The following is a 24,501-nucleotide window of genomic DNA, read 5'->3' on the forward strand; positions in this document are numbered from 1 at the left end:
GACTTAACACTGGGTTTTCTATTCTGCTCACATGGTTTTGCTAGTTTTTTTATAGTGCCAAACTTTTTAAGTGTTCACATTTACAACATCTAAAATTTCACAATAACACCTAAAATGTATATAATGTTGCAAGCACTTTGTAATTTAAAAAGTGTAGATAGTAAGGCATTATTATTCCCATTTTACTTATGAAGAAACAGAAATGCAAAGAAATTGATTGCCTTTTTGCTCTACATCACGCACTTAGTACAGCCTGGTCTCCTTGCCTCAAAATATCTGCCTTTTCTACACCCCTTCTAACTCTAGAAGGAACACTTATTGTTTCCCAGTTTTCTTTCCACATTTTTTTTTTAATATTCTAGCTTCTCTACTTTTCTATATTAATTCTACTATGGCTTAATCTGACTCCATGAAATATATTTTGATATTTTGACTATTATTACACGGTCTATATATTAGTTTTGAGAAGTATTGAGAATTTTACTAGATTTCCTTGACCTAACCATGAGCAAGGAAGAGCCTTCTCCATTTTCAGTTTTACTTTGATTTCTATCAAAATTGTTTTTAGTTCTATCTTTTGCACATCTTTACAAGTTAATACCCAAATATTTTAATGTATTTTACTGCTATTATAAAGTTATTTTTCTCTGAAAGTTTTATTTTATTCTTGTTGGTGGCCAGTAGCACTGCAGATTATATTTGTGGGTTTATCTTATATCCTGCTACCTTAGTCAACTTGGCAAATTTGCTCAAATGTAAAGTGTGGTGTTGAAACCTATGATCTCAAAAATTCACTTGTGTGGAAAAACTGAATTCTCCAAACACTGGTTTTCTGGTCCATTTTTTATTGTAATTCCCCCCCCCCCCCCCCCCCCCGCCAATTGCACTCAGAAACAAAATTTTAATATGTGTTTTCTGACATTTCTGAGAGACAGGCATGATGTAGTGATAGAGAACTGACTTCAGAGGGCAAAAGACATGAATTGAAGTCCTGCCTTTCATATATACTCACTATATAAACCTAATTTAATTACTTAATCTCTCAATATACTCCCAAATAACTTTCTCAAGATTAGAAGTTACAAAGCAGGACCCAAACTGTATTGGTAAAGGAAGTGTCTCCACTGGAAATTTCCAATACCGTAACACCACAGGTCTATTTTTAAAAAGCCTAAACATTATTTTATCGAAAAAATTATTTCACATTTCCAAAAATACAGTACTTGTAAGAAAAAAAAGCAAAATAATATATTCTCTAGATGTTTTAGTTTTTTATCTCCAAAAATAAGAAAAGCACATTTTTTTAAAAACTAGGGGAAATTATGCAAATAGCAGTAAGTCAGTCAATAAAACATTTAATAAATGCCTACTGTGTACTAGGTACTGTGCTAAGTGCTGAGGACACACAAAGAATGGTAACAGCCAGTCCCTAAATTTCAAGAAGCTCATAGTTTAGTGGAAATTACAACATTCAAACCACTGTGTAAAAGCAAGCTAAAAACAGGAATTAATTATAAATAATTAACAGAGGAAGAGGCTTCCTAAAGCCATTTGAAATTCATAACTTCTATTCTGAAATCCTGGATAACCTTATCAGTTCTTTTTTCTTTCTCTCTTTTTATAAAGTTACTTAATAATGAAAGAAAATCAGTCAAATCAATAAGATGCATTCACCAGGGTACAGAGAGCACCATAAATACACTGAAGGAGAAAAGGCTGAGCTCCTGACAATCAAAAGTTTATTTTTCAGACAATATGCTTATATCTCTGTTATATGAAGCACCATATAAATGTGAATTAAAGTTTATAAAACACCTTACACACAGTTTAAATTAATAAATATTTCTTAAGCACCTACTATGTACCAGACACTGAACTAATAGCTGGTGACATAAAAAGAGGCAAAAGACAGTCTTTGTCCTCAGGGAGTTTACAATCCAATGGGAAAGACTTTATATATACACATGTACATATACACAAATACATACCTATATATACACAAAACAAGCTACATACAGGATAAATAGGAAATAATTAACAGAGGAAATGCACTGAAATTAGGAGGGGTTAAAGAAGGCTTCCTTTGCTCTAGTACAATTCACAGCAATTTACTCCTGATTTCAATAATAATATTCTATTTTCTGATAATAAAGTATCAATGACATGAAAGTAAAAAAGAAGGTGGCACATGTGTCATTTTAAAAGTTTCTAATAGGACTGTGTCTTGGGCAAAGCTGTGTCTCTAATTCTTGTTCAGAAGCCTGCCCTCCTCTGTGGCCGGCTGGGATTCAAATACTCTCCAATTTGGTAGGCTTTTGGTAAAGCTTGAAATTGACCAAGAAAGTGTGGTTCAGTGAAAAAGGAAGTCAAAAGATCTAGATTCAAATCCTAGTTCTACTATTTATTACATAGACAAGTCATTTAACCCCTTTGGACTAGTCTGCAACCAGATTATCTTTGAGGTCCCTTCCAGATCTGACTCTATGATCAAATGACCCAGTTACCTGAAGTTCTCCTCAATTCACAGAGGAAATGGATCAGGTAAATTAATGAATGGAGAAGTGTCTGTGACAATGTACACCCACCCCTATCCCAAGTTCCTTTATTTAAGAAAGAGACAGTTTATGTGTTAAGACAGAAAGTCTTCTTATTTTAGCTCTCAGAACTAAGAAATGGAAGCATTTTAAGGAGCAAAGGAGAGAGGATTTTGACAATGTCTTTCCCATAACCACTTTGCCTGGCACTCATCACACTTGCTCAAGAGCATTCAGACTTGTACATAAAGTCAATTTTGGTCTCAAGTATCTTCTGCTCAAGGGTGAATAACTGCCACGATAAGTGCTATTTTATGTGTACATATACCGGTGTGAGTGCAAAGGACAAGTTGATAAATTACACTATTAAAGACCAGCTCACATCGAGTAATTTGCAACTCACCTGGAAATAGCTTCTGGCTTGCCCAGGACATGTTCCTGACTTGTCTACAATTTAAAAACAAGTCAAGTGTGCTCTTCCACCAAGGCACTCACAGAAACGAGCCCTCGCCTTCCAACAAGGAAGGCCAGGAGAGAACTTACCTTTCTTGGGTCTGGATTTCCCCGGGGATCCCGCCTCTTTTTTTTCCAGAGCTGCTTCTCTCTCTTTCCACCTGCGGATCTGCTCCTCCCTCATCTTGAGGAACAGGATTTGCTTCTGTTCTTCACTGAGCTCAGCCAACAATTCAGGATCAATGTACATGTCTGCCAGTATCTGCTTCAGCATGATGGCAGCTCCCCGACACTCCTACCCTTATGGCAAGGATCTGAGAATGGCCTCCAGACTTGGGCTCTTCCTAAACTGGTATTCGTGGAATGCCCCAAAACTTGCACGTGAGACACACACTCTGGGGCACCAGCGATGTAGGTATGCCTTGAGTCAGGGAAGCTGGTCTCTGCAGCTAGGCACCATCCACTCACTCAAAGTGTCTGTCATTCGATCTGCAAGACACAACCAAAAAGGAGGCAGGACACTTAAACCCCATGATTCCAGTGTGCGGAAGTCACACTCAAACAGGTTTGTAAAGAAAATAAAGCTTGGAGGGAACTACAAGCAAAAGAAAATTGAGGCAAGTTTGGTGAGTTAGTGTTACCTTTATCCTTCTGATTTCCAGAGATACTGTATCAAAGAAACTCACTCCAAACCAATTGATTCTAAGAAAACAAAAAACTTAAACAGAGGTGTGGCTTACTCCTCACTGAGTAAACACTCAGAGCCAAACCAGTCATCTATTTGGCTAGCTAATGAAGAAAAAAAGTTAGAGGAAGAAAGTTACAGTTGATTCATTTTAAAAGTAACTAAATATTTTGTGGTTACACTTAAGCATATTTCCTTTAAAAGTTATTACCTTAAATTATATCCCTAAAATAAGTTATGTCTTAATCCTTAAAGAAGGAAAACGAAACTATAAGACATAATTTTTACTCCTCAGGGGTGCTACTAAATAATAAATATGTTAATATTTTATTTATAGAAGGAATGATTTAATTTCCACACTGACCCAATGAGGAGGTGAAAACACAGGGAAAACATTTCTATTCTTTTTTGTTGTTTTAAAAAAAATTTGTTAACTACAAAATTTAATTCATGCTAATTCACTCTTTCATTTCTATTTATACAGTCACCCAAAGTTCAGTTGCTACAGGTTAATGAGCACAAACATAATGGTAAGCCTTTTCAAACATTTATACTTTTGATGATCATCTTAATTAATGTCTCCACAAGCCCTATTTCTCTAGTTTTTTTTTTAATTCTGAATTGGCTTTTCTAAAGTTATCTTTTATTTTTACATCACCAACATTTCTTTCTGTCTCCTCTTGGTTCCTTCCAGAGAGTATCACTTAGAACAAAAAATTTAAAAAACAAAAGAGAAAAAAAAATCAGCAAAACCAATTGATAGATTGGAAAAAGTCCAAGGTCATATGTAATGTTTCACACTCAGTACTCAATGATCTATAGTGATAGACCTCCATCTTGGGGGGTGGGGGTGGAGATGGCTGTCTCAAGTTTGTTGTTCTTAATATTCCAATTTTATAAACAGTAATATTTCATTAAATTCATGTCACAGAGCAACTAGGTATATAAAAAGTCAGGCCTAGGAAAAGAAGGTCCTGAGTGCAAATATGGCCTCACTTTCTAATTGTGTGATCTTGGGCAGGTCACTTAACCCAAAGCCCTTCAAAACATTTTTTCCTTAGAACTGATATTTAGTATTGACTCTAAGACAAAGAATAACGGTTTTAAAAAATTCATACACTGCAATTTGCTTAGCTATTCTCTAATTGATGTGTATCTAGTTTGTTTCTGATTCTTTGCTATCATACACAAACACACTACTAGTATAAATATTTTGGTATATATGGAGCTTAAAAAATTTTGAACTCCTTGGACATATATGATCAGCTGGGGAATATTTAGGTCAAAAGATATTGACATTTTGGTCTATTAATTTGTATGATTCCAAACTTTTCCAAAATAATTATACCAATTTGCAGCTCTACCAGCAATGTATCAGTATGCCTCTCTTTCCACAACCCCTCCAAGACTAACTATCCCCATCTTTAGTCACCTTTCACAGTTTGCTGGTTGTGAGGTGAAATTCCTGGGTTTGAATTTTTTTTTTCATTTCTCTTATTAATTATTTGGAATATTCATTCATATGCTTATTAGCTCTTATTTGTTCACAATTTCTTATCTGAGAAATAATTGTTTATATTCTTTGACCGTTTGTCTATTAGAGATTACTGGAACTTTCTTATCAAGTTTAATGACAGGCTATATAGGCCAATGCTTATCAAAGTTCCCTTTTTATTGCTATGGTTATTTTCTGTTTTCAAAAAGCTTGCGGATACTTTTTTTTTTTAATTATTATCAAGGTCACTTTCTAATGATTTTCTGGACCCCAAGAATATTCCTTTTAACAAAGAAATATAGTTAAGCAAAACAAATCAACATGTTGGCCAAGCATGTTTAACAACTTTTGACTCTTACTGCACCTACCACCTCTCAGCAGATGATGGAAGGCATGCTTTATCATCCATATTCTCAGGTCATCATTGATGCACCAATCAGAGTCCTGTTGTCTTTCAGCCTAGTAAACATTTGTTCTTAAGAACTAAAAGGATATAGGGGTGACCTTCTTCAAGATATACTTTACAAAATACAGGAAATATGCTAGAATTTGAACTTTGGAAATAAATGAGAAAATAGTAGGCAGATTTGCTAGGAATAGGGACTGAGTCTGTGATTTCATTAATAGGTAGGGAATGTCTAAGTTAAAAAATTCCCTTTCTCAATGCAGGTCAGCACCTTCTCTGAAATTCAGGGCCTGAGAGTAGCCTAAAGCAAGGAGAAGTTAAATCATTTGTTCAAAATAACACTGATAATAATGTGAGAGAGGCAGGACTTGAATATGGGACTTCCTAGGTTCATGGCCCACTCTCTGCCCCTTAGCCCACACTCTCTTTATCTGAATTAGAATTGCTTTTTTTTTACTGCAGAGTCCTCGAAAGAATGAAGTCCCTTAGTTTATATCCCCCCAAAATATATATCCTCCCCCAAATCCCAACAACTTTTCAGAAACATTCAGGTTCCTTGAAGTGAGTCACACCTGTATAATATACAAAGATATTTTCATTCATTACAAAGGTCACAAAATTTGGAGTTGTAAGGGACCATTTAAGCTGACCCCAACATTTTACAGACCCAAAGATGGCAGGTGACTTGTTCAAAGTTAGAAAGCTAAAATTACTTTACAGAACCAAAATCAGAGCCTATGTTTTCTGATTTCCAGTCCATTGCAAGATATAGATTCCTCTGACAAGGGTATTTAATGTCTACAGGGGTCCGATAGTGTGACAAGGGAATCACTTTAAAAGACTGATATATATTAATTTAAGGTCGCCAAGGAATCAGCTATGTAATTCCTAAATGAAAAACTCGTCAGCCTTTTTTGGAGTTTAATTACAATAGGAGTAAGAAAGGAATTAGAGATAGAGAGAGAGAAAAAGGGAGAGAAGGGAATAGGGCTTAAATACCCCTTCTGTTTAGGCTGGGCCAAAAGGCCCAAGCCCTTAGATAGCTGGGGCAAAGAAAAGAGATCAGTCCCTATTACTCACGTGTCCAAAATGGAGAAACAGTCTCAGGGGCCTCCACCTCCAGCTTCCTTCAGAGCAAGCCTTCTCAGAGCCCAGGAACCACACCGACCAAAACCTCAACCCCCTCCCCGGAGTCTTCAGAACCCCTATCTTTAAGGAAACCATCCAAGTTCCTCCCCTCCTTTCTCCCATCTACCAATCACTGTTCATCAATTTCCCTGTGCCAATGGAGGCTCTCGCTTAACCCAGGACCGCCCAGAGGTTTCTGGCTTTTGCACATGTCTGTTGAAGGTCATATTTTCAAATGATTAAATCTTTACTCCTTTGCTACAGCCCTTTCTAAATCCTGTTAACTTGAGTATGGTAGAGATTGGAATAATTAAATTTTGATCTAGGCTGCAGCCCTTACTCAATCCTATTAGGACTGAATAGGGTGGAGATTTATTCCAAGTATCTCCATTGTATCAATTCTAAAATCAATCAAGACTCAAAGAAATTCCTGTTCTATGCTTAAGCATAGGTCAAAGTCCTTTCCATTGTTCAGCAAAGGGTTTCTGTCCTAAAGTAATCTTAAGAAGGGAAGAGAAGGAACCTCCCATGCCAATGGGGTTCCCATTCCAATAGACTATCAGTAAGAAATTTTCCAAGTATGAAATATCCCAATGGTGAAATTTCCAACATTTATAAGTCTAAGGAATTTTGAGGTTTACAATAGGAAAGATTGTTCATATGAAAGGAGTATGTGGGTATCCAAGGAGGATGAGCATCTCTGGTGTGAGGGCTTGCCAATCCTTTTCAGAGCTGCTCATCCACCTTTGGTGGCCACCTTGCACTCAATTCTCATTTGTGGCTCCAAGAAGCTTTAGAATGCATAGTACCGGGGGCAGCTGGGTAGCTCAGTGGATTAAGAGTCAGCCCTAGAGACGGGAGGTCCTGGGTTCAAATCTGGCCTCAGCCACTTCCTAGCTGTGTGACCCTGGGCAAGTCACTTGACCCCCATTGCCTAGCCCTTACCACTCTTCTGCCTTGGAGCCCTATTGACTCCAAGACGGAAGCATAGTGGCCACACCTGGGTAAACCATATCAGCAGATGCACTAAACCAGGTTGAGGGTAACCAATGGGCCACAGCCCTTCAGTGATTTAGGGAGGTGTCTATTTCAAGCATGTGAAAACTTCCCCCAATAGAATGGGTGGATGAGAACAATTTATTCCAATGACCAGGAAAATAACTGAAAAAGGTATTGTGGAGCTCCTAAGAGCCTGGTTAGACATCAAAGATGCATTCTGGATCAACATCAGTCATCCTGATTTTTATCTTGCCACTAGATTTCAATAATTCTGAAAGAGAGAGGGGAGGCTGATGACTTTGTGCAACTCTGCCTCGCTTAATTCCAATTCATGCACAAGTCAAGAAATCATCTCATGATGTCATTGGCCTTCAAAAATCAAGGGCAAACAATAGGAAAGCTAGAAAAAGAGATCAAGTGTCAAAATATACTGCTGATTATTACATCATAATAATAGATACAAATATAACATTTTAAAGTTTGCAAAAGTCCTTTCTATATAATAGGTGTCCCTAAAGACTCAAGCTTAAAGCTTTTGAGGATGCTTTGTAATATATTATTTGAGTCTCATAAAATCCCTATGAAATTGCTACTACAGGCATTATTATCCATCCCTATTTACAGATGAAGAAACTGAGGGTCATAGTAGTTAAAATGACTTGCCCATTTTCAAATTCCTAGTTAAGTTTGAGAGACAGGATGGAAACTGAGGTCTTCCTTATTCTAACCATAAAACTCTATTATGCCATGTTGTTCCTCCAACTTAAGGTGGAGGTGGAGGGTTGAGGGGGAATAGCAGCTCTTACAACTTATGGTAATAATACTCTATATTTCTAAGTTTCTTTATTTCTTAAAAGCTGTCACATATATTATTTCATTTGTGCCTCTCAACCAGATAACATATATCATCTTCATTTTTAAGTGGAAAAAAAAGACATAAAGAGATTAAATGGGAAAGTCACACAGTATGGTTACTTAGAGCTAGGGCTCGGATGCACTCACATCTTGATTTTGCAGTCTGTAACTGGCTCTTTGCTAAGCCATCCAATTTAATTCTACCTTTTGCAAAAAACTTTCCTGACCCCTCTTAATGGTAGTGTCTTCCCTCACTTGATTATGTCTCATTTATTCTGCATTTGTTTTGTATTTACATAGTTATTTGCATCTTATCTCCTTCATTGGACTATGAACTCATAGAAAGCAGGGGTTGTATATTTGTTGACTGACTGTTCAGCTTCTATCCTTATAGTGCTTGTCAGATGCAGAAGGTACTCTCCTAGGAATTCAAGGAGGCACTGGGTGAATGAATAAGGAGTTAGCTCATGTTCTTATCCTTACTATGACCTCCACTGTCCCAAAATGTAAAAAGTCTCACACCGACAAATTCATCTCTGTCCTATCATTTGAAAACCATTTCTGACCATAGGAATGACATTAACTGAAAAAAAAAAAGATTTTTAATAGTGTTAATTAATATTTAATAGTGTCAATCAAGAAAGGAATTGAAAGGGAAAATATTGGTTCATTGTTGAATACTACCTGCTCAAGTATGTGACAAGGAAATCACTTTAAAAGACTGATATATATTAATTTAAGGTCGCCAAGGAATTCAGCTATGTAATTCCTAAATTAAACTCAAGTCAGCAGTCAACCTTTTATGGAGTTTTTAATTACAAACAGGAGGAAGAAAGGTATAAGAGAGAGAGAGAGAGAGAGAGAGAGAGAGAGAGAGAGAGAGAGAGAGAGAGAGAGAAAGGGGAGAGAAGGGAATAGGGCTTAAATACCCCCTCTGTTTAGGCTGGGCCAAAAGACCCAAGCCCTTAGATAGCTGAGGCAAAGAAAAGAGATCAGTCCCTATCACTCACGTGACCAAAATGGAGAAACAGTCTCAGGGGCCTCCACCTCCAGCTTCCTTCAGAGCAAGCATCTCAGAGCAAAACCTCTCCAACCTCCTCCTCAGTCCTCAGACCCCGCTATCTTTAAGGCATCCAAGCTCCCTCCCTTCAGTTCTCACATCTACCAATCACTGTCCATGTCTTCCCTGTGCCAATGGTGGCTCTAGATTAACCCAGGACCGCTCAGAGGTCTGTGGCTTTGCACATATATGTTGAAGGTCATACTCTCAAATAATTAAATCTTGATCCTTTGCTGCAGCCCTTCCTAAATCCTGTTACCCTGAGTAGGGTGGAGATTGGAAGCTCCAAGACCTGGTTCTGTCATTCTAAGTATCTCTATTGTATCAATTCTAAAATCAATCGTGACTCAAAGAACTTCCTGTTCTATGCTTAAGCATAGGTCAAAGCCCTTTCCATTGTTCAGCAAAAGGTTTCTGTCCTAAAGTAATCTTAAGTAGGGACAAGAAGGACCCTCCCATGCCAAAGGGGTTCACATTCCAATAGACTATCAGTAGGAAATTTTTCAAGTATGAAATTTCCCAATGGTGAAATTTCCAACATTTATAAGTCTAAGAAATTTTAAGGTTTACAAGTAGCCTTAAAAAAATGTCCAATTCAGAAAAAACTGTCCAATTCTTTTTTTTTGGTTAGATTTAAACCTATGTCATAAAATGCCAATTTAAACATGAAATAGTCCTTATTAGTATCTTCATAATTAGAGTATTATTTTTCACCCTCTGCCTTAAGATATTGTCATGTATCTAATTATTACAAATATATTGAAGTTATATACATGAGAGTTATAATTTTTCTATCAGAGCAGTTCTCAAAAACCAACTTTGGCTATATAGAACAGGGCTTCTTAATATAGGATTTGGAATGGGAGATTCATGGAGAAATTCAAAAGGGCCTGTGAACTTGGATGAAAAATTATATTTATATTTCCTTTTTTGTAAATTAATTTTTTTTATTCAACAACAATCTACCTTTTCTTTCTCTCACCTCTTCCCCAATTTAGAAAGAAAGAAAAATAGTATTGTGTTATAAACATGTATGATCAAGCAAAATAAAAAATTCCTGAATTGGCCATTGCCAAAAATATTCCTCTATCTGAACTTTGAGCCTATTACCTCTCTATCAGGAGGTGTACTTCATCATGTGTACTTGGGAATCAGTCATTTCGCTGATCAGAATTTCTAAGATTTTCAGAGTTGCTTGTCTTTATAATATTGTCACCACATAAGAATTCTCCTGGTTCTGATCACCTCACTCTGTATCAGCCCATAAGCCTTCCAAAGTTTATCTGAAACCATCTCCTCTATCATTTCTTGCAGTACACTAACATTTCATCACATTTATATACCATAATTTGTTCAACTATTGCCCAATTGGTAGTGCCCCCTCACTATTCCAATTCTTAGCTAGCTACTACAGAAATAACTTCTAAAATATTTTGTGCATCTTTTCATTAAAGTGTTTCATTTAGGACTTAATTCTCCTGTAATCTACCCTTCCAGTAATTTTCCCTTCTCTTTTCCTTCTGATTTCTGTACTCAACTCTATGACTCTGTGTGTGTGTGTGTGTGTGTGTGTGTGTGTGTGTGTGTGTGTGTGTGTGGTTTGGTGTCTTTCACTAGTAAAGATTCTAATAAAGTTCAAGTATCATGTACTTCCTTCTTGTTTATATGGGTTTCTTTTTTGTGGACCTGGTTATTTGAGATAATTTTCCCCATCCTTTTCCCTTTTCCCCTTCCTAGTGCATGCTTCTTCCCTTCTTTCCATTCTTCTTTCAAAATTATAACATAACTGAATCACTTCTAGATACACTCTGTTATACTCTATGACCCCTGATGCTGAGAGGATTCTGGGGGAATATATGTATCATCTCCTTATATCAAAATGTAAGCAGTTTATCCCTTACTTATCTCTTATGATAGTTCATGCATGTTTGCTTTATGTTACTCTTGACTACTGTGATTGTACTTCAAAGTTTCTATATAGCTCTAGTCTTTTCATCAGAAATGTTTGGAAGTTCTTTATTTAAAGGCTCATTTTCTCTTAGTAGGAAACTATTCAGTTTTTCTGAGAAAGTTTTTCAATTATAGTTCTATATATTTTGCTTTCTGGAATATCAAATTACAAACTCTCTGATCTTTTTATGGTTATGGCAACTAAATCATGTGTAGTCCTGACTGTGGCTCCTCAGTACCTGAACCCTTTCTTTCTGGCTGCTTGCAGTATTTTTTTGTTTGTTTGTTTGACCTAGAAACTCCAAAATTTGCTCCTGGGAGTTTTCGTTTAGGGATTTCTTTCAGAAGGCAACTAATATATTTTTTTTTCTATTTCTATTTTGCCTTCTAGTACTAAGAGATTTGGACAGTTTTCTTTTATGAATTATTGAAATATAATGTGTAGGCTTTGTCCAATGATTCTTAAACTCCCTCCCATCAATCTGTTTTCCAGGTTAGTTGTTTTTGCAATGAGATACTTTATATTTTTCTAACATTTTAGTTGTTTTAGTTTGTTTCAATATTTCTTGTTGTTTCATGGAGTCATTGTCCTCTATTTGGAATATCTGAAGTATCAAGGAGTTTGTTGCTTATGTTTGGTTTTGCCAAACTAATGTTTGTGCCACACTAATAATTCTCTTTCCAATTCTTTTTTCCATGACTCTCATTTATTTTCTAATTATTTTCTCTTGTACTCTCATTTAATTTTAAATTTAACTCTATTTTTAAAAAATTACACTTTTAAAGGTCTCATTTCTCAAATGTATAAAAAAATAAGTCAGATTTATAAGAATCCAAGTCATTCCCCAGTTGGTAAATGGTCAAAGGATATGAATAGGCAGTTTTCAGATAAAGAAATCAAAGCTATCAATAATCATATGAAAAAATGTTCTAAATCCCTCTTAATTAGAGAAATGCAAATTAAAACAACTCTGAGGTATCACTTCACATCTATTAGATTGGCCAATATGACAGTAAAGGAAAATGATAAACACTAATGCATTGCTGATGGAGTTGTGAACTCTTCCAATCATTGTAGAGGGCAATTTGGAATTATGCCCAAAGGGCTATAAAACAATGCATACTCTTTGATCCAGTAATACCACTACTAAGTCTGTATCCCATAGCAAATAAAAATATTGGGAAAGGACCCGTTTATGCAAAAATATTCATAGCTGCTCTTTTTGTGGTGGCAAAGGATTGGAAACTAAAGGGATGTCCCTCAATTGAGGAATGACTGAACAAAATGTGGTATATGATGGTGATGGAATTCTATTGTGCCATCAGAAATAATGAACAGGATGATTTCAGAAAGAAATGGAAAGACTGACATGAACTGATACAGAGTGAAATAAGCAGAGGCAGGAGAACATTGTACACAGTAACTGCAATATCATAGAATGATCAAATGTGACAGATTTTGCTACTAACAGCAATATAATGATCCAGGACAGTTCTGAGGACTTATAAAAATGAATGCTATCCACCTCCAGAGAGAGAACTATTGGAGTAGAAATGCAGATGAAAACATGATTTATCACTTGTTTATTTTGAGTATATGATTTGGGCTTTGGGTTTTATGAGATTATTTGCTTTCAAAAATGAATAATATGGAAATGTTTTACATGATAATACAAATATAACACAGATTGAATTTCTTGTCAACTCTGAGGGGGAGAGGGAAGAAGGGAAGGAGATAATATTGATTATAGAACTTTGGAAAATTTATGTGGAAATTTTAAAAAAGAAAATAAATAAAAAACTCATGCTTTATCTCTTTTAGGACTTCTCGTTTTACTTGTGCCTAAAGCTGTATGTTTATCTTGTACATACTTTGGAGTCATTATTTTCTAGTTTTGTATTTTGAGTTTCCCTATTATCATAACAGTTTTGAAAAGGGTTATTTGTTTTAATGGCACAGTTCTTACTGTGTTTGCTTATTCTTCTGGCCTAGTTCCTGACTCTAGATTTTATGCTAGATCCAAGCTCTTCTATTGTATAATTCCATGATCTCAGGGAAAACTCTGGTAGAAACCAACACACTTTCATTGTTCTCAATTCAAGACAAAATCTGATCCAATGTCCTCTTGGTCTGAGCTCTAAAAGTTCTTGACTGGTTTGGATCTAAGCATGCCTTATTTTGATTTCCAATAGACTGCTGTTCTACTCAACCACAATCATATACTGGAAGGTTCTGCTTGTTCAGAGAGACAGAATTGCATGCTCCCTTTCATGGTTATTCTGATGCAAGCTCCAAAAGTGGGCTAGAAGTTGGAAATGAGACCCCACTCCCCTTTTGAAGTCAGAAGCTCCCTTTCAGTTGATGCTCACTTTCAGACTTGCTTCATGCCTGGAACACAGTCCATGGCCTCCATAACCACTTCTTGCTCTGGGTTCTACCCTTATGTGCATGTTCCCTCCTCAGGCAACCCTGTCCTGTTTAGCTCTCTCTGTGCTAGATCTAGGACCTCTTTATCTTGCTGGTGCACAGACTTTTCCTGTACTGGCATATTCCAACTTCATTGTTGTGTAGATCTCATCCACAATGCCCACATCTATCTCTCTGTGACAACCTTGGCTAGGAAAACTAGTTTTTTCTTGCATTTCCCAATCAGGTCTCAGTTTGGCACATTTTCTATATCTATTTGAATGAATGTAGGTTAGAGTCTAGTTATACTTCCTCTTGCTACCAGTCCAGCTTGGTTTTGCTACTTTATGCCCTTATTTTCACTAATTTCTAACTTAAATGAACATTCCCTTTGATTATGAATTTTAAAAAATGCTTTTCTGAGAAGTGATACATAGATTTTTTTCAAGACTAACAAAAAGGTTCATGGCACAAAAAAGGCGAAGAAGTTCTAGGTGAAAAGTTTTGACATTTATAGAGGAAAGGACCATGGTGGGAGTAAGGGAAGGAAATAAGCACTAATACAATGCCCTATTTGTTGAGCACTGTGTTTAGCACCTTAAAAAAAATCAAATCATTTGATCTTTAGAACAACTCTTTATGGCAAGTAATTGTATTATCCTCATTTTGCAGTTGAAGAAATTGAGGCAAACAGAGGTTAAATCACTTGGTCAAAGTCATGCAGCTAACAAATATTTGAGGCCAGATTTGAACTCGTTTTCCTGGCTCTAGGGCCAGCACTCTATCTTCTGGGCAACCAGTTATCTAACAAAATTACTCTATCAAATAGAATCATGTCCCCTTGAAATACATATGTATTATGAACCACAAAGAGTGACAGTCCCTTTGGAGAAATCAAAAGCAATGGCCCCTTTTAATAATAATAGCCTGACCTCAGCTTCTGAATTGTGAATCAAAGGGCAAATATGAGAGGCAGCTAGGTGGCTCAGAGGATCAAGGGCCAGGTCTGAAGACAAGAGGCCCTGCATTCAAATGTGATCTCGAAGTACTTCCTAAGGGGTCTGAGCCTGGGCAAGTCTCTTAACCCCCATCTCCTAGACCTTATCACTCTTCTGCCTCAGAACCAATACATAGTCTTGATTCTAAGGCAAAAGATAAGGGTTATTAAATTTTAAAAAAGAGATAAATCTGAATGAAAAAAGCCCCAACTGTCAAAGAGAGAAGATTGAGAAGATTAAGGAATCTCTGACAGAAAGAAGCATTATCTCCCATGCTATTGTACACCAAATCACCTCATGAAAGTAATCATTAAAAGCAAACAGACCAGTCAATGGGGCTTTTTAGGCTGTGGCTATATATCAAGCATGCAAAATAGATAATTATGCCAATGTTTAAGTGAAGGGGAAGGCTGTGTGTTTTACTTTATCTAGTGGGTTAAACTATAAGCCCTAATCATTCAATGTGTCTTTTAATAGTAGAATTATCAGCAACTAGGTAGTGCAGTGCATACTGGGAGTCAGGAAGACCTGAGTTTGAATTTCCTCTAAGAAACTCACTAGCTGTGTGACCCTGACCAAATCATTTAATATCTGTGAACCTCAGTTTCCTCATCTGTAAAATGCTGATAATAATAACACCCACCTCACAGTATTGTTTTAAGGATGAAATGAGATGTGTGAAGTGTTTTGCAAACCTTCAAATCTTATATAGTTAGTTGTCATCATCGTTGCATCATCCCATTGGCCAAAACAGATAACATGATACATTGGAAAGAATGCTGGATTTGGAGTCAGTGGACCTGGGTTTGAATTTGACTTCTACCCCTACCTATCTTAAATAAGTCAGTTAATTTCTATAAGCCTCAGTTCTTTCATCTAGAAAGTTAGGGAGTTGGATTCAATTCAAGATCTTTTAATGCTCTAAAGGTATGATCCCATAACAAGTATCTTTGGCTAGAAGTATGTAGAGAGAGCAAGCAGGAACAAAAAGGGAAAATTTCAACAGGACATCCATGTCAACCACTTTATCATTCAGGTATATATGATCTAGCTACATACCATCATAAAATACAGACACTTATTTATTGAATAAGTCTCTGAAACCTGCCTTTTCCTCTTTAATTCTACAGACTTCCTAATTCCCTTGTCCCAGTTTCAATTATCTTCTACTTTACACATTCATTTGTTCATTCATTCATTTAACATTTATTAACCTTGGTGCTGGAGGAGACTGAAAGATAATTAAGAATGGGATTCTGTTTCTTACATTAACTCCTTCTGTTCAAATTTAATCTATCCAAATAATTTCTCTGTTTTATTTTTGGGGGAATGGGGGTCTGGGCCTGTGATTTTTAAAATTCTATATAAGGAACTCTTATGTAGAAAGCCCATTCACTGTTGCAAATATCTTTTTAAATATTATAATATTAATACCATGAGTTCATATATTTCTTCCAGGGATCTCAAATGACACTTTGGTCCTTATAACTGTCTTATGAATAATGTGCATTGTATAAAATGATTCACTAAATGACTCTAGATAAATTACTTGAATCCTTTGTGTCTTAGTTTCCCCACTTATTAATAAAATGAGCAGTCATCTTTCTACAAGCCATGAGATAGTCAAGAGAACAATTATAAGATTTTAAAAATAGTTTCAAAGAATATCACTGGCTGTGTGACCTCAGGCAAGTCATTTAACAGAATGTTAACAGGCCCTCAGTTTCCTCAAAGGTCAATGAGAGCATTTATTAAATATCTACTGTGAAACTTCACTATGGAAGGTAGGTTCTGGGAATCTGATAGGGCAGAATGGAGTATGACAAGGAACACTGCCTCTGACCTTTCCTAACTGCATAAACTCAAACAAAACAACTACAAAATTTTAAAATTATAAAATATTAAAAACATCACTAACTTTGTCCAAAGACAAGGCATTTAACAAAACCTTCCAAGGCTTCATTTTCCTCCTCTGCAAAAATGATCAGGTTGAACTAAATTATTTCCAAAGCTCCCTCCTGCTCAAAAATTCTGGTATGCTATGAAATAGGAAGAGAATGACATTTAAACTTTTATAGTATTTACCAGATAACTATGGTGAGACCAGAGTTTAAAAATAAGGAAATAGACCTGTGACTAACAAGGGTTTTCCCCACTCTGATTTCCCGACCCACTGAAGTACTCTGCCAAGGTTTCCAGTTAGGGAGTTGGAAGGTGATCCTGGGTTCTGGAATGTCACAGTCCTGGAGTTTAAGCTTTGGCAGATCATAATAAGGTGAAAAGGCTTCAAGGACAGCCAACAGAGGCCCGAATATCTGCAGCTCCACCATTCTAAACCAAGTGTCTTCTCTTGATTCAAGAAGAAAGTAAACAATTATCAATTTAGGATCAATTCATTGAACAGAAATCAAGTCAAAGGAGATTCCTCCAATCCTCCCCCTCAGCTTTTTTCCTCCCTTTTTCAGGATTTTAATTTGTTATTCTGCATTTGACAGAAATTCATAAACAGGTACATTTCCATATGCAAGAATTAAGAATTGTAGAGTAAACTGCAAGTCTATTCATACAGCTAATTTGCTTCTCTCCTCTCCTCCATTACACTCCTCTTTCTAATGCAAATTCTAATCTATAACCCTGAGAACCCAGGTAGCTACCTACCAGGCAGTAGTTAGGAAAATGCAACTTTTAAATGGAGGTAAATTTAGCTGAGAGATGGACAGTCACCCAAGAAGTTGGAAAGAGGTGGGTTCAAATCCCTCCTCTGACACAAACTGGCAGTGTGTATCCAAGCAAAGGTGCCGTCTTCTAGAACAAGCACCTTCACTCCCACCCCCAGGGCACCTAGCGGGTGACCTTCCAGATTGAGAAAGTCCTGAAGCTGCCTGCCTGGGGCTTTCTTGGGCATTCCGCCCCCGCCACTTGCTCTCAAGGGGCTTGGCCCCCTGCCTAAGAACACCGCCCACGGCCTGCTGGCCCAGTTAGCCAGCCACCCGCCATCTAGGAAAGGCTCTCGTCCTCTAGGCCGCCTACGATGGACCGTTGGGCTCTCTGGCACACTTGGAGCCAAAGCACTGGGGCACAGCAAAGGACTGGCTTTTCAAAGAGGGTACCAAGCGTGTCGGGTCGGTAGTACTCCCTTAAATCAATCAGAGAGGCACCAGGGAAAATGCAGGGCGTGTAGTAAAAGTATTTAGAGATTGAAAGGACTTTAAAAGAGATTATCTCATTCCAAACCCTCATTTTACAGATAAGGCAAATGAGGTCCTCCAGAAAGGTAAAAGGACTTGTCCAGCTTCAGGCGAATACAATCTGTGTCCCCCCCCGCGGAATTCGAACCCAGAACCCAGTTCCCCAGCTGCAAATCCACTGCCTTGTGTGTGTGTGTGTGTGTGTGTGTGTGTGTGTGTATGAGACATCTGGGTAATGGGGTAAGAGGAAGATGAGATGCCGTGCCCAACAAGGGAATGTATGTATGCGTTCTCCCCTGAGCCTTAGGAGTATGTGTACTGGCGTGCGCCGCGTGCGCGCGCCTGAGAAGCTGGCCCCAGGCTAGGTGTCCAGTCAGCTTTTCGCCGCTGCCCCAGCCCAGTGTTTTTCTGACACCACAGGTTCCCGCCCGCCTGTCCCGGGAAGGGTTGAGCCGGCTTGGAGCAGCCCTGGCTCCCGGCACATGAGCACGCACGCACGCAGGCACGCACACAAGATCACTAACCCAGAGTTGCCACACCAGATCCGCCGGACTTCTTCAGGAGTTCCTTCCACCTCCTGCGAGCGCTAACCACCACCTCCTTGTCCTCCTTCCTTTCCCCTCCCCCACAACCGTCAGGGACCTGTTGCTCACCCACCCAGCCAGCCAGCCTGCCTGCCTGCGGCGGCGGACACCAGACACCAAATATCAGACATTGGACACCTGTCCGCCAGCCACATCCTGCCCCAGCCTACACCACACACCTGAGCTTTTCCAAGCGCCAGCACCTTGAGGGGGATGGTGGAGGGGGGACATGGGGAAGGACCGAGAGGAGGGCGGATGGGGTGCGGAATGCTATGGAGTTTGGAGGTACCAGAGGTTGGGAGAAGTGCTAGCTGAATACAGACCTCTACCATCCACAGTGCCCTTCTCACCTCACCTCACCTCACCTCACCGGCTCCCACCCAGATCTCTGCCACGGATAGGAGACTAAACCCTCTTTCTTTCCCCAGCCTGAGGTCCGAGGCAGCCTTTCTGCTGACTTCATTCCCCCTCCCCCAGCCACAACTTTTAGTCTCACTCCCAAGAACACTCCATTGCTCGCCACCCACTCCCAGTTGCTTCCCCTCCCTCACGTGTTCCATTCTTTCTCCCCTCTCCGATTTATCAGTCCCCTCTAACTCTTTCTCGGCACTGCCAGCCCGGGTTGCAATCCCGAACTCACCTGCGCAGGGATGACCCAAGCACCTGAGTCTTTCGGTTTGGGCTGTCAGAGGAACTCAGACCTGGGGAGAGAGGAAGACTGGCAGTGGCTGGTGGTAGAGTTCAGCAGGATCAAAACAATTAAATCCCAAAAGCAGAACAAGCAAAACCCCTTCCCTGCTTGCGTCTCCCGGGACCAGGTCGCACACACCCAGATGACTTGGAGCTCGTCAGCCCCACCCCTGCCTCTTGAAAAGTCCCAAACTGCTGGCGGAGGCAACAGTTGCCTTAGCTCTGCCGACTCCTAGACTGGCTAGTATCTGGCTTTGAATCACCGCTGACCCTAATGCAGCGACTTTTGGTGTTTTTGATCTGAAAGGAGTAAAGTGAACCTTTCCCTTGCTTCCCATACTAGCAAATTATTGGTGTCCTCTGACAGCCACTCCTTTAGGTCTCTCTGATGTGGTTAACTTGCCTTGCCATTTTCCTGTACCTAAGATATTTATTTATATCTGTGGGACTCTTTCAGACATTCCAGACCTCGTGATTCCATGAAAGTTAGGAATGATAGTTTAGTGGATAGAGTGCTGGACTTGGAATTGGGAAGACCTGAGTTCAGATTCTGACTAAAACAAACTTGTGAGCCTGGACAAGTCCTTTAGCCTCTCTCAGCCTGAATTTCCTCTTTTGTAAAATGAAGCCGAGGCTGCTTCAATGAACAGTTATGAAGATTAAATAAAATAACATTTGCAAAGCACTTTGCAAACATCAAAGGACTATATATAAGTGCTGTTGTTCTAATGCAGAGAAGGGTAGCTGCTGAAACAGGACCTTTTAGAGATTGGACTTATTCAGGAGATATTTCAAATCAGTTCAGTCTTCAGTTCTGCTCTGTGTTCCAGATTCTAATTATTTGCTTTTATGCTGACCTTTAATCTACAGTTGATAACTCAAAAGCTATAAATGTATGAAATTAAGAGACACAATTAGAACCTAGTGGAGAAGAATTAAAAAAACAAAAAGGAAGGTACGCTAAGAAAAGGGAAAAATTGAGGAAATGTTTTCACTTCATTTCTTTATATCATGTTCAGAAAATTAAGGACAAGATGGTACAGAATCAAAATCTTAGAATCTCAAAATTGAAAGGGACAGCATAGGAATCTAGGCTAATCCTTCTGAAAAACATAAATATCTCTCCTCTGAATAAAGTCATACAGCTTTCAAGTAACTTCTTCCAGTGAGGGTAATTCATTATATTATCACTATCCAATTAATTTATGGTAGAGTGACTAAATTCTGTATATTCCAAGGGCCTGGATTCAAATACAATATGACCTGAGTGACCTTGAACAAGCCCTTTACTTTTTCTAGGCTTCTGTTTCCTTTTCCTTTAAATGATGGAGTTAGATCAGATTATTTAAGCACTCCACTGTGTTATTCTCCAGTTCACTAAACTGCAGTCCCCCTGCTGGCTCTTGGGTCAGCTTTGGATTCTCCTGTTTGTTCTTCAAGTCCTTCACTTGCTGTTGAGTATTTCAGTCCTATCTGAATCTTCATGACCCCATTTTGGGGTTTTGTTGGCAAAAATACTGGGGTGGTTTGTCATTTCTTTCTCCAACTCATTTTACAGATGAGGAACTGAGGCAAATAGTTACCCAGAGTTGCATGGTTTATAAGTGGCTGAAGCCAGATTAGAATTCATGAAGGTGAGTCTTCCTGATTCCAAGCTGCACTGATACACCTTGCTTAAACCTACCTTTATTTAATCATCACACACCCCCCCTCAATTCAGTCTACAATCCAACCAAACTGACTTACTTTATTTTTCTCATGCTGTCTTGAACTGAAGATATTTGTGTATATTTAGAATTCCACTTACTACTTTTTAGATTCCTTGCTTGCAAAGACTTTCTGGTACAATGTTTTATACTACATAGCACCTGACATGATAGATGTCCAATGAAAGGCTATTAAAACCCAACTCAGTTACTAACATGAATCACAAGCAATGTACCTTATAACTTTCTAAGTCCTTCTCTCTGTTTTCTTATCTTTTTCTTCTCTTCCTCTCTTTCCCTTTCTTCCTGTATTTTCTCTCTTTCCTTCCCCCTTTCTTGCCTCTTTTCTCATTTCCTTCTACCTAAGTCTTTTATCCCTCCTTTCAGTTCTTTCCATTTCCCCTATTCCTAGCAATGCTCCCTCAACTAGACATAACTATGGTTTTAGCTGTGTGTTTTTAAGTTTTATATGTAATGTTTGTAATGCCTTTTTATAATATTTTATAATATTGTACATTTTTTGTAATTGTACATTTTGGTAAATATTTACAATATTATAATAATTAACTTATTTTAAGGCTAGGAGTCTATTATGGTTCTGTTTTTGCTGCTTTAGGGAGTTTAAGCAAAAAAGTTAGAAGTATAATTCCAAACGCTCAAGCTTCCAGTTAGGAAAATTCCTAACATTTAGGCAGAGGAATGGCTCTGTGTCTTAATTTATACTTAGGTTTATCAACCATTGGCCACTTCATGCTTGAAGCAAGATCCAGGTTATTGGAAACATTTGTGTAAAGAAGCAAAAGAGAATACTACAGTGTCCTTTCACATTTATATTTTTCTCAATTATATGCAAATTTAAAAAAATTTAATATTTGACAGTATCTGTTAATAGGCAGGTACCAGAAGGAAAGTTGAGGAAAGAGCAGACCTCTTTTTAGAACTTCTTTCAGTCTTTGAGAAGGAAGACTGGACTGATGGCAGCAGCCCAAGTTTTGTGTACTGAGACCTCCAGGCTCCTCCATCTCCCCTCTGCCAAAGTGCAGTTCCACATTTTTTTCCCCTTTCACATGTTGCCCCTTTGCTGCCAATTTTTTCCAGCTCAACTTTTGAAGTTTCAATTCCATCCATTTTCCCAGAACTTTGAAGCTTTGAGGGGGCTGTACTCCCTTCTGATTTTATACAAGCTTTTGAGGGGTAAGAATAAGCCCCTCCCCAAATCAAAACCAACTTCCTTGGCAACTAATTGAAAAGTTATCTTTTGTCCATAAGGGGTTGTCTAGGCCTTGGTCACACCTAGTTCAATTTGCCTGTATCAAGAAACATTCTTTTCTAACCAAGGTAATCCACTTAAAAAAAAAAAAACCCAAACAAACAAACTGCAGAAGAGCAGTTTTAAGGACTAGGCAATGGAGGTCAAATGTGACTTGCCCAAGGTCACACAGGTAGAAAGTATCTGAGGTCACATTTAAACCCAGGACCTCTAATCTCCAGGGCTGGATCTCCATTCCCAGAGCCATCTACTTGTCCCTGGTAACTCACTTTTAAATGGGGAGAGGTAATCTTTACAGCCCTAGTTCTAACTTGTTCCTAGTTTGTAATTTTTTAAAGTGATTCTGAGGAAAAAAAAGTAAATAAAATTGTCTTTCATGTAACCTTCAATTGTTTCTTGTATGTCCTCCACCAGTCAATCATTGACCCTAGGTTGAAAAAAAACAAAACAAAACAACTTTCCAGTCTTGATGGAGAAATAAGAAAATGAGGACTAAGGCTGACAGGATATATATAGTTTCAGGCAGTTAAACTTTGAAGGAATCAGAAAAGGAGGAAGGTGACTCACACTAGGGCTTCCTTTGTCTAGTGATCTTCCTCATCCTGTGCTTAGCACAATGCCTAGCACATAGTAGGCATTTAATAAATGTTTGTTGACTGTACCTCCAATATCCCAAAGAGGAAAAATTCAGTTGCCATGTATATGCAATTATGAACACCATGGAAAAATAAATACCTGAAAGGAGAAAAAAAACTACCTTGACCTTTATTTTTCAAGAGTGAAAGCTTCTGAGACATCTGAGAAAGACCAGTGTGAATAATTTCTTTCACATTCGGATACAATAAACAACCTATTTTTCCAACCTTATTATATATTACTCTCTTCCCCTCCTACATTAAAAAATTCAGCTAAATTTGCCTTCTTGTTGATCTTTACAGAAGACATTCTATATCTCTTTTCAGTGCCTTTGCTATTATCTTCTTCATCCCAATTCCCCCCCCCCACACACACACACACTCCATCCTATCTCTGATAATTCTGTTTCTTTTATGAAGGGGGCAGTTAGGTGGCTCATTATATTAAGAGCCAGGCCTAGAGATCTGGTGTCTTGGGTTCAAATCTAAGCTCAGACATTTCTTAGCTGTGTGACCCTGGGCAAGCCCCATTCAAACCCCATTGGCTAGCCCTTACTACTCTTCTGCCCTGAAAGCAATACATAAAATTGATTTTTAAGACAAAATGTAAAAGTTTCTTCAAAAATTAAAAAAAGACCTTATGAAAACTTCCAGATCCCCCAAGGTCCTAGTACTGTTCTTCCCCAAATTTCCTTGTATCATTTTATATTGGAGGCAGCTGGTTGTGGGTCTGGAATCAAGAAAACATAAGTTCAAATCCAGCCTCACTAGCTTTGTGACCTAGGCCAAATAAACTAACTGGTTTGCCTCAGTTTATTCAGCTATAAAATGGGAATACATAATAGCACCTACCTCCCAGGGTTGTTATGAGGAATAAATGATATAATATTTATTTAAAAAAAAACACATGGCACAGAACTAGGCATATAGTAGGTGCTCTAGAAATGTTTATTCCCTTCCTTCACCTTTTAATTATTTTGGATATATTTTGCCTATTTTTATTTATGTATTTGTTGTCTCCCTTTGTAAAATTTGAGATCCTTGAGGCCTGGGATTGTTTCATTTTTGTTTCTGGATCCCTAGAACCTTTCCCAGTGCCCATCATACAGTAGGCACTTAATACATGCTTGCTGGTTGATAATTAGTACTTGGATTTTGAACTTACTGTTTTAAAGTTCTTTCATGTAATCAAAAATTATATTCCTATTGAATTCAGTTATACATATGATTAAAGTTGGCTCATATACTAACTAGCAACTGAGCCAACGCAAATTTAGAATAAAAAAATACTTCAATTCATCATTCAGTCTCAGTGTAAAGATTTTCAATGAGTAGAAACAATTCCCTCCCAAAGTAACCCATCTTACTTTCATATAACCATAATTGTTAGGAAGTTTCCCTTACATCAATCCCCAATCAATTTATCAATAATCATTGTAAAGTACCTAATAGCTTCCA

At 38.0% G+C, this 24,501-nt stretch overlaps 1 protein-coding gene across 2 annotated transcripts in view; it reads right to left on the reverse strand.

Annotated features, from left to right (window-relative positions):
* The window catches only part of SH2D4A (SH2 domain containing 4A), a 117,582-nt gene extending 97,869 nt beyond the window's left edge, over positions 1 to 19,713 (reverse strand). Inside the window, exons 1-2 of one of the 2 annotated variants that reach the window (XM_007476431.3) lie at positions 19,383 to 19,713; positions 3,078 to 3,476 (exon numbers count right to left, since the gene is read on the reverse strand). In XM_007476431.3, coding sequence (XP_007476493.1) covers positions 3,078 to 3,261 — 184 coding nt within the window. In that variant the 5' untranslated portion in view covers positions 3,262 to 3,476; positions 19,383 to 19,713. The remainder of the gene's footprint in view (positions 1 to 3,077; positions 3,477 to 19,382) is intronic. The other variant, XM_016432779.2, reaches the window with a different exon arrangement.
* Positions 19,714 to 24,501: the final 4,788 nt, after the last annotated feature.

Source organism: Monodelphis domestica, chromosome 1 (assembly GCF_027887165.1).
Source record: "Monodelphis domestica isolate mMonDom1 chromosome 1, mMonDom1.pri, whole genome shotgun sequence".
Lineage (NCBI taxonomy): Eukaryota > Metazoa > Chordata > Mammalia > Didelphimorphia > Didelphidae > Monodelphis > Monodelphis domestica.